The 16118-nt window shown below is 38.6% G+C and overlaps 1 protein-coding gene across 2 annotated transcripts in view; it reads right to left on the reverse strand.

Annotated features, from left to right (window-relative positions):
• Positions 1-2764: 2764 nt before the first annotated feature.
• TAF9B (TATA-box binding protein associated factor 9b) overlaps positions 2765-16118 on the reverse strand; it is a 13855-nt gene continuing 501 nt past the window's right edge. Inside the window, exons 2-7 of one of the 2 annotated variants that reach the window (XM_027839317.1) lie at positions 9937-10018; positions 9424-9560; positions 9197-9331; positions 5151-5232; positions 4126-4242; positions 2765-3173 (exon numbers count right to left, since the gene is read on the reverse strand). In XM_027839317.1, the coding sequence (XP_027695118.1) occupies positions 3007-3173; positions 4126-4242; positions 5151-5232; positions 9197-9331; positions 9424-9560; positions 9937-10018 (720 nt within the window). In that variant the 3' untranslated portion in view covers positions 2765-3006. The remainder of the gene's footprint in view (positions 3174-4125; positions 4243-5150; positions 5233-9196; positions 9332-9423; positions 9561-9936; positions 10019-16118) is intronic. The other variant, XM_027839326.1, reaches the window with a different exon arrangement.

Below are 16118 nucleotides of genomic sequence, written 5' to 3' on the forward strand. Positions count from 1 at the left end.
GGAATTTGGACTAATAAAGAAGGTCAGAGATTGAATCTGAGGAAGAGAAATTGAGGAAAAAGCAAAGAAAAAGTTCCAGCTCCAAGTTCTACTTCTGGCTTCTCTGAGAGACGGTTGACGGGAAAGGGAAAGGAAAAGGATGAAGGACCTGAAGGGGGAGACGAGGCCAAGCAGTTGGTGAGGTAAGAAAAGGTAAGTGAAGCAGAGTGACGAGTGGATTGGCTGGTGGGGCAAATTGGTAAAACCATTGGTGCAAGGCTGAACAGAGGTGTACGGTATGGCGGAGGATTGGTTGTTGAAACTAAGGACAGGAAGCTGAGTGAGGCTGTCAAAATTGTGAGGTCAAATTTAATAATTGGTTGTAAAGATTTTAGGTAAGTGCATGGGGTGATACATAAATCTACAAGGAGTTAAACAGTAAGGCTGAAAATCTCAACCCGCCTAGGGATCAGGGAGTATTTTGTAGTTTTGTATTGAGTTCAAATGTTTCTGCTATAGTTGGGTGTGTTCCAAGTGTAGACTGAGCTTCTTCCTGGAAGGAGGTAAAGATTTCATGTTCTAAGTTGTTAGGGACGTTGAACTGTTACCAAAGGAAAGGGAATCAAGTCTTTCACCTGGTAAAAGTGGGGAAACTCAAGTGGCCAAGGAGAGACTAGACCTTTATCAGGAGTTTGGAGGATGGAAGAATAAAGAAATCTACGAGACATTTAACAGAAAGGAGAAAAGGAGGAGAGTGAGGATACTGGATACTGTGAGGAGGAAGAAGTCTTCCAAGTAAGATACAATAGAGCCATAGTAACTATCGGGGAACAGGTCATCTAGTAAAGCAGTGTGGTGGTTGGCAATTCTGGGCTTGGTGTTCTTAACTATTTGTCTGATGATCTAATAACAATAGACAATTGTGGTCTTTCCCTGTATATGAGACTTAGCTAAATGGATTGTCACCCATTTGTTGATTAATGTGGATAGACATGATACTGCCAAAAGGGGCATTATGAAGGGGTATTGTGAAGTTGTGGGTGCTATATTATGAACTGTAAGAGTGCAGGTTGTGTTTTCTTTACTGTTGTCCACTGAAGGCAAGGGATGCAGAAGAGAAAATATTGAATTGGGATGTGAATCATGGGCTAACAGAATGGGATTTGTACTTTGGAACCATGGCTTAAAAAATAGGGATGCTGATTTCTTGCCTGGGATGGAATACACCTACTGACAAAGGCTGGTAAGAATGTATATTTGCGCCTTATCACCTGGTAAATCTCTTAGCTTATCTGCCATTTTTTTTTTTGATGTTCAACTTTGTCACATACTCATTCCTTCTTGAGACATCTTGTGATAATGCAGTTCACTGCTATTCCTGCAGATTAATTATTCTTAGTCCCTTCTAGTCTTCAACATTACTAGGCCTTCCTTGAGGCCCTTTGGCCAGAAATCAAAGGGGCAGGGTACCAACTAGTGCTATAGTACTAACTCTGCTACATGATAGCAAATTTCCTTCCCCTTAAGTTCAGGAGGTTTGGCTATACCCTCCAAGGTTGAGTTTTGAATGACTTTTTTTGGTCTTTATCCTGCAAAAATAATTTTAATAAAATTTGTTGGAATGGATTTTATTTCAAAATTGAGGTCTTGCATCTCAGAGGCTGTTGAATCAATTCTTTGAATCTGAAAAGATTTTTCAGAGATGTTCAAGGAGAATCAAAATATATCTGTTCTTGTTAAGCTTGACATGGATTGAACTTGGATTTAGGTGTATTTTTTTGTTTTACTTGCTTTGTAGATAATGAAGAGGCAAGAGAATGAATGTACTTGTACTGTAAGAATTTGATTTCATCCCACACAACAGTATCACTAACTGTGGTTTGGAGCAGATTTGCCAGGTGGGTAAATCCACCTTGAAGAGAACTGCTCCAGGTGTGGAGGAAGGAGACTGAAAGGATTACAGCTATCCCACATTTGTCAGTCCCAAGTTCAATATTGGTATTATGTCTGAAAACATCTTTTAAACTTAATGGAGATGCTATGTACTCAGAGCTAGGTGAGCATCACGACTTGGACCGACAGAACAGCAACTCAGTATGAGTTTATAGACTGTTGAAATCTATGTAAGGTTTGATGAAATTTTGCCTTTATGCAAAAGGACAGAACTGAATGAACTTCATACAAAACGGACTACTCAGGGATGCATGTGAATCACAAGACTTGAGGGTGATCTTGAGCGAAATACAAACAAGTATCAGGCACGTAGAAGAGTTACTTAGAAGAGTAATGTGATACTTAAGATATATTATCAAAGATATGTAAGAAGTGTGGAGTGACATTGATTTGAAAAAAAAAACAGGTCCTCAATGTGCTATAGTTTGGGGTTTACTTTAAGCCCATCTGCTTTGGATCATAAGCAAACCTTTTACTCTTCTTTGTCCATATTGGGCCCTTAAGCATCATGTTCAGTTTGGGCTTCTACAACTTAATGCAAAAATTAACAGAAGCCTGAGAAAATGGAGCTAAGGAATTCAGGGAAAAGACTACTAAGTTGGGGTGTGTGTGTGTGTGTGTGTGCATGCGCGCGCAACTTAATTCCTTATCCACATCAATGCAGTCTAAGTAAGGATATTGACCAAAGGTTTTTTTCTGAATGGTCACATGCTTAAAATTTCAAGAGACTGTAATTACATTTAGGACTGACTCCATACTACTTTAGCCTTGTAAATGATTCACTATTTAATAGACCTTCTTCCATCTTCCCAACGTAATGAAATGATGAATAAATTGATGAATTATAACTTTATTGATTGCATGCAACTTCTAATGAAAAACATTCATGATCCTACTAAAGTTCAACAATCTTAACAGCAGAAAAAGTTTTACAACTACATTACTTAAACACTTATTTGTTTGTTTTCTAGGAATTTGACATGATTACATTTATGTTCCAATCTATTTATACTTTAGAAATGCATCAAGGCTTGTCAGACGACGTCGTTTGCAAACTGTCAGGATCATCGTCGTCTACAAATTGTCGTAATCATCGTCGTCTTCATGTTTTCTTTTTAATGCGTTTGGCGACTCAACAGGGGTGTTCTGTGATACCACATTGGTAGTGATGAGGATGTTTTTTGGCCCAATCAGAGAAGGGTTAATCAGAACATTCTGAACAGCAGGAGCTGCAGGAACAGCTGGAAAATAAAAACATAACACCCAAAACAGGTATTGAGATCTCAAAGCAGAACAGAGTTAAATATATTAAGAATAGGATTTCAAGGTAAAAAAGCCTGCCTTTTTCACTAGTTGTTTAAGGACAGGGGAGACATGGCCATCCATGGTTTTTGGCAGCAGGGAAAGTCAGTAGCTAGGGAGAGACTGAAGATTAGAGGAAGACACATTAGAAGGGGATGGTAGTGCAGGGTCACCTCTTCATCACAGACTGTAGTGAGGGAAATGAGAGCAGGGGAAGATGCTGGAATTCTGTGAGATGGGGGGAGCTAAAGTACCCTCAGTGTTTTTGGTGAACTATGAGGTGAGATCCTTAACAAAGAGGAAGTGCTGGGAGAAGCTCAAGGAGCGATGATGACAAGGTTTGGAATAGATGTACAGAGTGAGATAGTGAATTGGGACCCAGGGAGGAATAAGATGTTTGCCTTATTGCTGGGAGGCCCATGTGGAATTAGACTGCAAACCTGTAGTAGTTAGGTATGAAATCTCTTAACTTACAAAACACCACTTGGTGTGTGTGTGTGTGTGTGTGTGTGTGTGTGTGTGTGTGTGTCTGTATTTCCCTTACAATTGGATACACTAGAGTTCCTTTGAATAGTGAGGCACTAGTTCCTAGCACAGTGATTGAACTTGGTAAAAAGCATTTCATCTTTAAAGAATCTTTTATGATGTGAAATGTGTGTTCCTTTTGTGAGGTTAGTAACATGTCTGAAGAGTTCTGTGTTTGAGCTACACACAGGGAAAATCAAGTGATAGCCATTTTCTCAAAGCTTTGCACATTTGGGGGATTTGTGAGAATTTCAGAACAAGTACAGGATGTATTAGACATTGTGCTGCCATTATTTGGAAACAAATATTTACATGAATCCAAAGTGCTCAAAGAACCGGGTATAGTGACCCAAACTGATTTATTACCTGGTTTGGCAGCAGCAGACTGAGAGGGTGGTATCTGCACAGTGAACCTTTGACCTGGCACTGACACAGGGGTCCCAACTTTAGTTGAAACAGCAACTGTCTGTGCAGATGGGGTACCTGTAATTAATATTACCATATTCTATTAGTTAGATGACTTAGTCTTCAAAGCACAGGTAACGAGAAATCTGGGGAACAGTTCATTAATAGCATTAAAAGAACACATAATACTGTTAAGTTTATTAGCTTGTTTTCAGATGGTACATACTTTCAGGAGGCCCTGGCATTGAGAATATAAAGTAAATCAGATCTGAGCTAGTTTTGTGATCAGTACTGAGTGCTGTGTTTTAGGAAGGAAACAGGTAAACTGCAGAACTCCCAGAAGAGGCCTATAGGCCTGGGGAAAGGCTGTAGGGTGGTCATGCTCTTTGGAGGAGAGGCTGAAGGAAAGTGCTAGAAACATAGAGCTTAAGGAAGAGAAGGCCTAGAGGGAGCATGAGAGCTCAAGTATCTGAAGACTACTTAGGCACTCTTTATATGCAGGAAGGATTTGATTAGACTGGTTCTACTTGGCCCAGTGGGCAGAACTAGGGGCAGTGAGTGCAAGTTGGGAAGAAGTACATTGAGGCTAGATGTCAGGAAGAACTTCCTAACAATTAGAGCGTCTGTAAGTAGGGCTGGGTGCCTGCCTGGAGAGAAGAGGGCTGCCCTTCACTGGGATTCTCCAAGGCCAGAATGCCTTGTGGTTCAGAGGCCACTGAAGTCCACTATCATAAATAATGCAAAGCTCACCTCCAGCTTCATGAAACAATGACATGTCACGCCCCCTGACATATATTGCTATCTTTAATAAAGGGGGGGTATATAAAAATTCAAGTCATTATAAGCACATGGGGGCTTTCAAATCACCCTGGACTAAAAATAAAATCCAAGCATTAAGAATATCCTTCCAAAATGCTTTATTAGAACTTTATTGCTTTGTAGTAAAAGCTACCATCCAGAGAAAGCTAGGAGTTCCTCTCTCTTACCCAAAGTAGGAGTGCTTGGTCTGCTGCTAACAGCACCAACACTCAGGCGGGGAACGCTTATCCTGCCAGCTGGAGCAGGCCCCTGGAAAAAAAAAAAGCCACAGTTCTTGATTCTGATTTGACATCTTAAAATCCATCTGGACTGTTGACGGTTTAAAAACCCCAAAATTTACAAAGAAGAATGTTTTCTTTATAAGTAATCCATAAATCCAACATGGTATGACAAAGATTTACATTAAAAATTATGTTTTCTCTTTTCCCTATCCTTTATTTAATGTTCCTGTTTTAATCTTTTTTTCCCTGACATTCAACTCAAGTTGTCACAAATATGCCAGGGGTATTTTCAAATGACTATTTACACTTGGTAGCTAGCACTTGATCCATTACAAATTCCTTTGATCTAATCTCAATTGAGTCCTTCCTGCTGTAAGCAAGTTTGTTTTTTTTTTTTTTAAACTCATGCTATGCCTGTTCCAATTTTCTCAAGCCCCCATAATCACCAATGCCCTCAGTCCATCTTCTTTCAGCAGATGACCTTGAGTCCTACTTACTGGGAAAAAAAAAGAAAAATAAAGCACACAAAACAAAAACCTGTGGCAGTCAACATGAGCTCCTCCCATCTTCTGCCTCCTTCCTACCTACAAACATGTCCAGGTTTTTCCTATCCTTAAAGATCCTTCATCTGAGCCTGTCATGCCCTTAAACTGTTGTATGTATATATACATATATCCGTGTGTATACATATATATGCATGTATACATATATATGTAGCTCCTCCCAAACTCCCAGAGAGTTGTCTATATTCACTTCCTTAGTATCTACTCACTTCCCAACCTCTCAAGTGTTGCTTTCCAGCATTTGCTGGAATTGCTGTCTTACAAGTTACCAGTGATCTCTTAACTGCTAAATATGACATCCTTTTCTCAGTCGTCATCCTCCTTGACTTCTTCCAGCACAAGACATGCTATTTACTACCTCTCACACACTTCAGTGCTCTTTCTTCTCATGGCTTCTGGGATAACTTCTCTTCTGGAGTTCCTCCTCCCTATGTGACCATTTCTTCTCAACCTCCTTTTCTGGCTCAATGATCATTTCCTGCCCCTCAATTGTGGGTATCCTACAAAGCTCTGTTCTAGACCCTCTTTCTCTGTCTACTCTTGTTCTCTCTGGATGATCTCCCTCAGTTCCTGTGGATTCAATCATCGTGAAGATGACCTCCAAATCTATATCCAGAATTAGAATTAAGCTTTCTCTTGAACTTCAATCCTACATTGACCACTGCTTGTCTGGCCATCGTATCAACTAGCAATTTATTAAGCCTACTTACATGCCAGGCACTGTGCTAGGTGCTGGGAATACAAGAACAAAGAACCAATCCCTACTCATAGGGAACATACATTCCAATGAGGGAGACAAGCACATACAGAAATCTATCAGTACAAATATAAAGGGAATAAGTACTAATATATACAAAATAGTTCAATACAAGGTAGACTGGGAAGGAAGACACTAGCAAAGGGATCAGGAAAGGCTTCATGAAGATGGTGCTTGGGCTGGATCTAAAAGAAGAGAGAGATTCTGAGGCAGAGAGAAGGAGGGAGTGCATTCCAGGCAAGTGGAATGGCCAATGCGAAGGCATGGAGATGAGAGATGGAGCATCATGTGTGAGGAAAAGAAAGCTGGCTTGCAGAGTGTAGGCAGAAGGAGTATGTCCGGTGAGGGTACAAAGGTAGGTTGGGGCCAGGTTGTGTAGGCCTTTAAAAGCTAGTTGAGTTCATATTTTATTCTAGAGGCAACAGGAAATCAAAGGGGAGTCACATGGTCAGATTTGTGCTTTTAAGGAAATTGGTTTTGGCAGTGGTATGTAGGATGGGCTGAAGTGTAGAGAGACTTGAGGCAAGCAGGCCAATTAATGATGACTACTGCAGTAACCTAGGTGAGGGGTGATGAGAAATTGGTAGCTGTGTGAGTGGAGGAAAGGACCCTGTACAAGAGATGTGAAGATAGAAATGCAAGATCTGGCAACTAACTGGGTATGGAGGGTGAGGGAGAGCAAGGTGTTAAGGATAATGCTGAGATTACAAACCTGAGACACTGGTAGGATGGTGTTTAGGGGAAAAGACAATTCTCTTTCAGACACACGGAGTTTGAGATTTCTCTAGGCCATCTAGTTTCTGTCCAATAGACAGCAGACATTTGGTGATGCAGGACTCCAGGTCAGAGTGTAGACCAGGGCTAGACATATAGACTGAGTCAACTGCATAGAGATGATGGTTAAATCCATGGGCATCTCAAACTCAATACATCTAAAATGGAACTAATTATCTTTCTCCATAAATACACTCCTCCAAATTTCCACATTAATTTTGAAGGCTCTACCATCCTCCCAGTCACCCCTCTTTGTAACTGCATAGCCATTCTTGTTACTCTTTCCTCTCCTTCCATATACCAAAGTTGGCCTAAGTCTTGTTGATTCTACTTCATCATCATCTTTCCACTCAAATTGCCTGCATCACTTGCTTGGATTATTGCAATAGTATCTTAATTGGTCTTCCTGCTTCCATTTTCTCTTATATCCCATCCATTCTCTATGTAGCTGGCAGAATAATCCTCCTAATATACAGCCCTGACCACCTCAAAAACCTTCAGTGGCTCCCTACTGGTTTCTAGGATACAATACAAACTCTTCAACCTGGCATTTATGGTCCTCTACAATCTCCAACCTACCTTTCTAGCCTTCATTCCCTTTTCATGTACTGTATGTTCCTGCCAAACTCAACTACTAGTGTGTTCCCCGAGTTCAATATTCCATCAACTGCTTCTCTGAATCTGTCCAAACTGCCCTATCCCCAGATGCACTCTTACTTCAAGGCTCAGGGCAGGCATCCCCTCCTAAGGGAAGATTTCCATGATCTCCTCAGGTGTTAGTACCCCTCCCTCAAATCATGTGGTATTTTCTTTTCTATGAACATGTTATATCAATCACGTCAGTAAAACATAAGCTTCCTGAGGGCAAGGAATGTTTCACTTCTGTCTTTTTATCCCTAGTGTCTTGCATCCAGCACATGGTAAATATTTGTTTGCGTTTTGGCTCTCCCATTAGATTGTAAGCTTCTTGAGGGCAGGGACTGTCTTGTGTCTCTTTTTGTATCCCCAGCCTTAGCACAGCGACTGGAACATAGTAGGTGCTTAATAAATGTTTACCGATTGGTAAGCACCTAATGTATCTTTCTGGAATTTAACTGAATCTCCACTTTGATACTGTAGTACAGTTTCAAGACGGCTTCTATTTTCACAATGTTAGACAGGTTGTATTTGCATTTACGTCAGTGAACACCTTAACTGAAAGACATCTCCAATGATGTCACTTCAGGCTGGGAAGGTAGGTATCTTGACGTGATGATAGTGAGGCCCTTCCTGGAATCGAGAGGTGGGATCAAATCCCATCTTTGTGACTCACTAGCCAGCTTTGTGACCTCAGGTGAGTTCCTTCCCTTCCATGGGCCTCATTTTCCTAGGACTGAATGATTAGCGTGATTTAAAGAAAGCTTAGTAAGCTTTCTTTCAGCTCTTATAATGACTATGGCCTAAGGTAGGCCCAGCTCCTGATGTTATACATCTCAATATACTTCAATAGGATAGGGATAGTTTCATTAGTCTAGAGAACTCCTGAGTAAGGAAATTCCCTTTACCAACATAGGTTGGCACCTTCTCTGTAACTTTTAGTTCAAAGAATATTGACTAGATCCCTGAGAGAGAAAGTGACTTGCTCAGGGCCACACAGCCAGGATGGGTCAGAGGTGTGACTGGGATCCAGGGCTTCAAGAACAAAGTCCTTCCTGACTTTGAGGCCAGCTTACCATCTCCTACATCACACTGCCTCTTTTCAAAAGAATAGTTGGTTAGAAAGAATTTTAAAATAATTTTAAGTACTAATAAGTTATTTTAGCTAATGCCTAGTAATTTTTTTTTTTTTACTATGGGATAAATGGTACTATTCTGGAAAAACTTATTTTCTTTTTGAAAAAGAATCACAAAACACTCACCTTTTTTGGTAAAGGCTTAAGTCTGTAGTTTGGTGCTGTTAAACAGTATCTGTCGGGTGGGAGTCTAAGTCCTGAATATGGCTTAATCAATGGTAAAGGGGTTTGATTTTTTTGTCTTGCAATATCTAATAGAAACTGAGAAAAATAAACCCTAGTTAGTGCTGTGTTCTCTCTCTCTCCCCCTCTTCCCCCCAGATAAAACAGATGTTTAAATAAAAGTTACTCACATCTCTTGGGGGAGGGGAAGTAAAAGACTGATCAGATCGACACTGGATTGCCAATCGCACATCATCTGCATCAACAGTGGCTTTCTTAGCATGGCTTGAATAAATTTTTGCATCATCCAAAATTGTTGTTACATATCCTTTGAGAATGGAGACAATTTCCTCTTAGACATATGAGAAAGGCTTAGTCTTATTTGGGTTATGTTATAGAAATATTTATTTTTAAAAATTATCAATTTGAGATGTTATGGCTTTTAAATATATATATATATATATATATCTGTATGTATATATATATGGAGAGAGAGAGAGAGAAAGTTTGCCTTATACTATCCATTTAAATACTTACCACCATAAAAATAATAACTGCCCTCTCTGAATTCAGCCCACTTTGTATACTTTAAGATTAAGTTTATGTGGCTGATGTAGAAAATACAATTCTATTAGAATTATAGAAGACATTAGTATCAAATTATTTGACTGAATTAGAGAAATTTTGTTTTGTGGGTCACTCACGGAAGGCAAACTCCAGCATCTGATTGATTACTTTTGGCTCATAATCTGTAATTCCCATATCCTTCAGGATTTGTGCCATCACCTGTGGGTTTAAATAAAGTAGTAAGCTATCCTCACCAAAACAGACAGCCTAAAAACTGAACTCTAAAGTTTGGCTAAAAGCAGTCCAAGGTCACAACTACTGTCACCTGGAAAGCAAACTGTTCCCTTTATGTTTATTTCGTGTCTAGATTTCAGACACAGCACCTTTTCTGAATACCTAAGTATCTCCGATTCTTAAGACTTCCAAATGAACTCCCACTCTTTCCCTGTATAAACTCCAAAAGTCACTAGTTTCCTTCTTTGAGGGTTAACAATCTCACCAAGTTTCTATATGTAATTTTTTAGTTAAAAAATAAAAAAAGGTGGGTGTGAAATAGGATCTCGAGAACATTTACATAGACTGTGTGTGAATTTTTTTCCCCCCAGGAAGTTTGCTTCTGGAGGAGTGGCTTTAGCAGTCTGTCATTTTTGGGATGGAGAATGAGGCTGGCATTCTTCCAAAATAAATGAGCAAAGGATATGAACAGGTAGTTTTCAAAAGAAAAAAAGCAAGTAGAAGTTTTCTCAATAATATAAAGGAGTAAAGCAAGGACACCCACTCTCCCCACTATTACGTGATAATGGTTCTAGAATACAAACAATAGCAGTAAGACAAGAGAAAGAAATTTAAGGCATAAAGATAGGTAAAGAGGAGATAAAACTATTCCTATTAGTCAATGACATGATGATTTACTTAGAAAATCCTAGATAATCAGCAAAGATATCAATTTAAACAATAGCTTCAGCAAAGTTGCAAACTACAAAATAAATCCACAAAAAAAATAGTATTTCTATATAATAATAACAAAGTCCAAAAGGCCATAATAGAAAGGGAAATCCCATTAAAAATAACTACAAAATGTATAAAACACTTAGGAATCTACCAAAGTACACTAAATATTTGGCAAGATTCACTTATAAAGTACTACTTAAAGAAATAAAGAACTTAAATAGCTAGAGGAATATTCAGTGCTCATGTCTGGGTCATGCCAATATAACAAGAATGACAATACCAAAGTTTAATTTACACTTTTAATGCTATACCAAACTATCAAAGAGATATTTTGTAGAACTGAATCAAATAAACACAAAATCCATTTGGAGAAATAAAAAGATTTAGAATAACAAGGAAAATAATGAAAAGAGGTAGGGATAAAGGGGGAACAGAACTTCCAGATCTCAAATTACATTAAAAAGCAGCAATCATCAAAACCATTTAGTATTGGTTGAGAAATAGAGAGATCAGTGGAACAGATTAGACAAGGGAGAATCAGAAACCATGGAACTCAATAATCCAGTGTTAGTTGGAAAACAAAATTATTTAGGAAAGAACTCTTTTTTGATTAAAAACTACTGGCAAAGCTGTAAAGCAGACTGGCAGAAACTAGGCTTACATCAAAATCTTATGCCATATTCCATAATAAATTTTAAGTGGATATGTGACCTTAATATTAAAGATAATAGCATTAAAAATTAGAAGAGAAGCAGATCATATAACGAGTAATGAGGAGATAAAACTGTATTTGCTGATGCCATGGTTTTCTTAGAAAATCTCAAGGAATCAGCAAAGACACTAATTAGGATAAGAGTTGCATTATTGCAGGTTACAAAAATGAACCCGCAAAAATCAACAGATTTCTATATAATAACAAAACCCATATGGCAACAACATAAATAGCTGGAGGAATATTCACAATGCTCACGGCTGGGCCATGCCAATATAATAAAAATAACAATACTAGCAGTTTTAATGCTATACCAATCAAACTATCAAGGGGATACTTTATAGAACTCAATCAAATAATAATATTTCATTTGAAGGAATAAAAGACTATCAAGAGAAATAATTAAAAGAGGTTGGGATAAAGGGGGAATAGCACTCCCAGACCTCAAAATATAAAGAAGTTATCAACCATCTGGTATTTGTTTTAAAATATGGAATTTATAAATAGAACCCAATAACCTAGTGTTCAATAAACTAGAAAACATAAATTACTCAGGGAAGAACTCCCTAGTTAATAAAAACTGATGGGAAACCTAAGAAAGCAATCTGGTAGAAATTAGGGTTCGATCAACATCTTGTGCCATATTCCACAATAAATTCTACATGGATACATGACCTTAATATTCAAGATCATATTATTAGAAGAGAAGCAGATCATATATTTTTTGCAGCTATGGGTAAGAAAATCTTTTTTTTTCTTTAGAATTCAAACACAATCACTTAATTAGACAAAAGAAATATTACAAATGCTGTTTTATTAAATCAAGTACATAAATAATAAAATCCACAACACATATGTAAACCCACATCGCACTCTTATAACAATGCACTCAATAGCTATGGTGAAGAATGGGCTCACACTTAGAGGACGAGGGGGAAAAAAAATAAACCATGGACTCAGGGTAACTCACAACTCTAGACTTCTGGTCATTGTCATTGGTCCATGCAGGAACATTTTTTTTTTTTAAACACCAAAGACTGGGGAAATCATTTTCCTCTTTACTACTCAGATACATCCTTTATAAACTCTTTCAATTAACTATCACCCACCTTAAAAGAATTTCCAGGAAGTGTTAACTCTTAATATTAGTAGCAGTTCTCTTTAAGCTGCCATGCTCAACAAACTGGCTATTTCTGGGATATACAGACTAGACCAGTCAATTGGATGTTACACTGTACAATCAAAATGGGGCTTATTAGCAAAACAGTTCAATTTCACTCTTTACAGCCAGCTTACCTGCGGATACCTCAGCAGTTACAACTCCCACCCCCTGCTTTTCCTTCTCAAGCCTGAGGTGGCAGCAAAGAGTAACAAGTCCTTAAGAAATGCGGCACTTTTCTCCAACTCTAGGTGGCGCTGGTATTCTTGGCCAATGAAATCAGTTCTCCCTGACCAATCAGAAATCACTCAGCTGAAGCCTTCTCAGCTGACTTCCTCTACCTGTCTGAGCTCCAGACTGAGCAGCTTTTCACCCTACCCCCGCTGTCTTCACTTCTTCTTAGGCTCCTCTTCCTCTGCTGCTGCTGTCTTCTCTGGCCCTTCGCCTGCTGCTCTCTCCCTGTAGTAGTTGGAGTTCAATGGCCCATATGAGAGCATCCTGGCTCTCAGTGATTGACCTTTTACTTAAAAAGTCACAACTCCCCAAATTTCTCCTATCAAATTGAGAGTCCTTTTTCTTTTTTTTAAATAAGTTTTTTTTATTGATGTCTTTTTTACATCACCAGAATTTCCCCCAGTTTCCCTTGCCCTCTCAAAGAGCCATGCCATATGACAAATAACATTTTAAAGACCCCGCCCCCCCTCAATCGGCAAAACTGATCAAGACATTGAAAGTCTAAAATATGTACAGTGTACCACGTTTACTGCCCTCCTACTTCTGCCAAGGGGTGTGTGAGGGTGTCTTCTCATATCTTTTTGGGGTCTATGCTTGTTCTTCGTAATTTTGCAACATTATCTTTTCATTTTTTTTGTGGTGGTTCTTTATGTATATTGTTTTCTTGGCTCTGCTTACTTTGCTCTGCATCAGTTCGTGTAGATCTTTCCCTGCTTCTCTGTTATCCTATTTCTGTCATTTCTTATGGCACAGCAATATTCCATTAAATTCTTTGACCCCAATTTGTTTAGTCATTCTCCAATCAATGGGCATCTACTTTGTTTTTAATTTTTTTCTGTAACAAAAAATGCTGCTATAAATATTTTGGTGTCTATGAGGATCTTTTTGTCAATGGCCTCCTTGGGGGTATAAATGTAATAGTAGAATCTCTGGGTCAAAGGTATGGACCTTTTAGTTACTTTAGTTGATTAATTCCAAATAAAAGGGGAAATCCCATTGAAAATAACTATAAAATGCATAAAATATTTGGAGATCAACATACAAAGTCAACAAAATATTTCTGTATTTTAAATATGTGAAAGAATATTAAAAATCACTAACAGGAAATATGTATGTCAAAAAAATCTTGAGGTTTCATCTCACAGCACACTGGCAAAGATGACAAAAGCTGGGGAAGCATTAATGTTGGAGGGGTCAATAAGCACATTAGTGCATTGTGGAGCTGTGAGTCAGAACAACCATTTTGAAAAGCAATTTGCAATTACTCCAATAAAATGACTAAAAGGTCCATATTGTACCTCTGACCCAGAGATTCCATGACTAGATTTGTACCCCAAGGAGATCACTGCTAAGAAGAAAGCCTCCATGTATACTAATGTATTTATAGCAGCAGTTTTGAAGTAGCAGAGAATTGGAAACAAAGTAGATGCCCACTGATTGGGGAATGGCTAACTGAATTTTGGTACATGAATTTAACAGAATATTACTGTAAGAAATGAGGAATTTGATTAATACGGAGAAAAAAGAAAAAAATTTAAGATCTAATGCATAGTGAAGCAGAGGCAAAAAACAGTCAGTGCGACAGTGTAAATTGAAAGAATCATAAAAAATAAAAAATGAATGTTGCAAAATTACAAGTAACAAATATGGCCCCAAAGAAAAGATATACTAATAATGGTATGATCAATAATACAATATTAATAATGATTAATATAATGTTAATCATATTAATATCAATCATTTGTTCTTAAAGGATTATGTAGATTCTAGCTAATATTATACAATAAGAATTGTTGGCTAGAATCTATAAAACATATGAGGTTTACAAAATGCTTTACCTATATTATCTCATTTTGTCCTCGAACAACATGAAATCCCTCCCCTTCCCTGCTTTGCAGAGGTGGGAGGTCCAAGGGTGTGGTACTTTGCATATGTTTTCTAGACTGTTCTATGTATTGATCATTTTTGCTGATTTATTTTTCTATTTTTCCTTTTTTTCCCCCTTGAAAAATGTTATTTGTTTTATGAGATGGCTCTCTGGGAGTGGGGAGGAGGGAAAAGGGAGGAGGGAAAAGGAAAGAGGAGGGTTGCTAGGAGACATTTTGGTTATATAAAAAAGACAGCAATAAAATTTTATTAAAAAAAAAGAAATTCAAGTGATCAACCACCATATGACGGAATACTCCAAATTACTAATAAGAGAAATCCAAATCCAAACAACTGAGGTTTCATCTCCCACCCTTCAGATTGTCAAAGATGATAAAAGACCTAAATGGTAAAAAATGTCGCAGGGGCTGTGGAAAGAGGCACAATGATGGTGAAGTAGGCAAAACGAGGATAACAATTTACAGGATGACCTCAGTAATGTAAATGAAAACAACCTTGAAAGATTGAATACCAATCACTACAGTGAACCAATCATGGCGTCTTTCAAGTCTCAGCTAAAATCCCACCTTCTGCAGGAGGCCTTTCTCGATCATTCTCTATGCGCTTTCCCTCTGGCCATTACCTCCCATTTTATCTTCTATACAGCCTGTCTGCGAGGCATCTTTTCCATATTATCTCCCCCTATCAGAAGATGGGCTCCTTGAGAGCAAGGGGCCAGGTTGTTTTGTTTTGGGTTTTTTTTTGGGTTTTTTTTGCCTTTCTTTGTATCAGCAGCGCTTAGCGAATAGCGAGCCATTAATCAATGCTTGCAGACTGACTAGAAGGAGGTACATATTCATTTTCTTCTTTCTTTTTATTTCTTTCTATACGGTTTCAATATATTTTTTCTTTTTAATGACATTTTAATTTTTCCGATCAACGAAAATCCGCCTTCTCTCCCGCCCACCTCCTCCCTCCCCCGAGCCGCCTTCCCCCCCACCCCCTCACAGAGAAAGCAAAGGGGAAAAAAAAAATTTTATATATATATATATATATAAACAACCCCGGTAACCAACATGTATAGCCCAGCAAAACAAATTCCCGCATTGTTTGCATCCATTTTCTGGCCGGTCAATGCGTTGATTTGCTTTGCTGGGCTGTAATTATTTGGTGCAAGGGTGGGTTCTATGCGGAGGTGGGGGGGGAGGCAATGGGTAGTGGCGATGATGCAAAGAAAAAAGAGGGCGTCAATCGTTAAAGAAAAAACAAACACACAAACAAAAAAACCCAATCCCAAAGAGAATCGGACGGCCAAAGGAGCCTCTGCGGGGGCGGCGGGGCTGGACGGTATTGGGGGGGGGGTGGCACAGCTTACAGACCAGACCGGGCCCCTCGGG

This window comes from Vombatus ursinus, unplaced genomic scaffold, assembly GCF_900497805.2.
Source record: "Vombatus ursinus unplaced genomic scaffold, bare-nosed wombat genome assembly UNPS02004691.1, whole genome shotgun sequence".
Lineage (NCBI taxonomy): Eukaryota > Metazoa > Chordata > Mammalia > Diprotodontia > Vombatidae > Vombatus > Vombatus ursinus.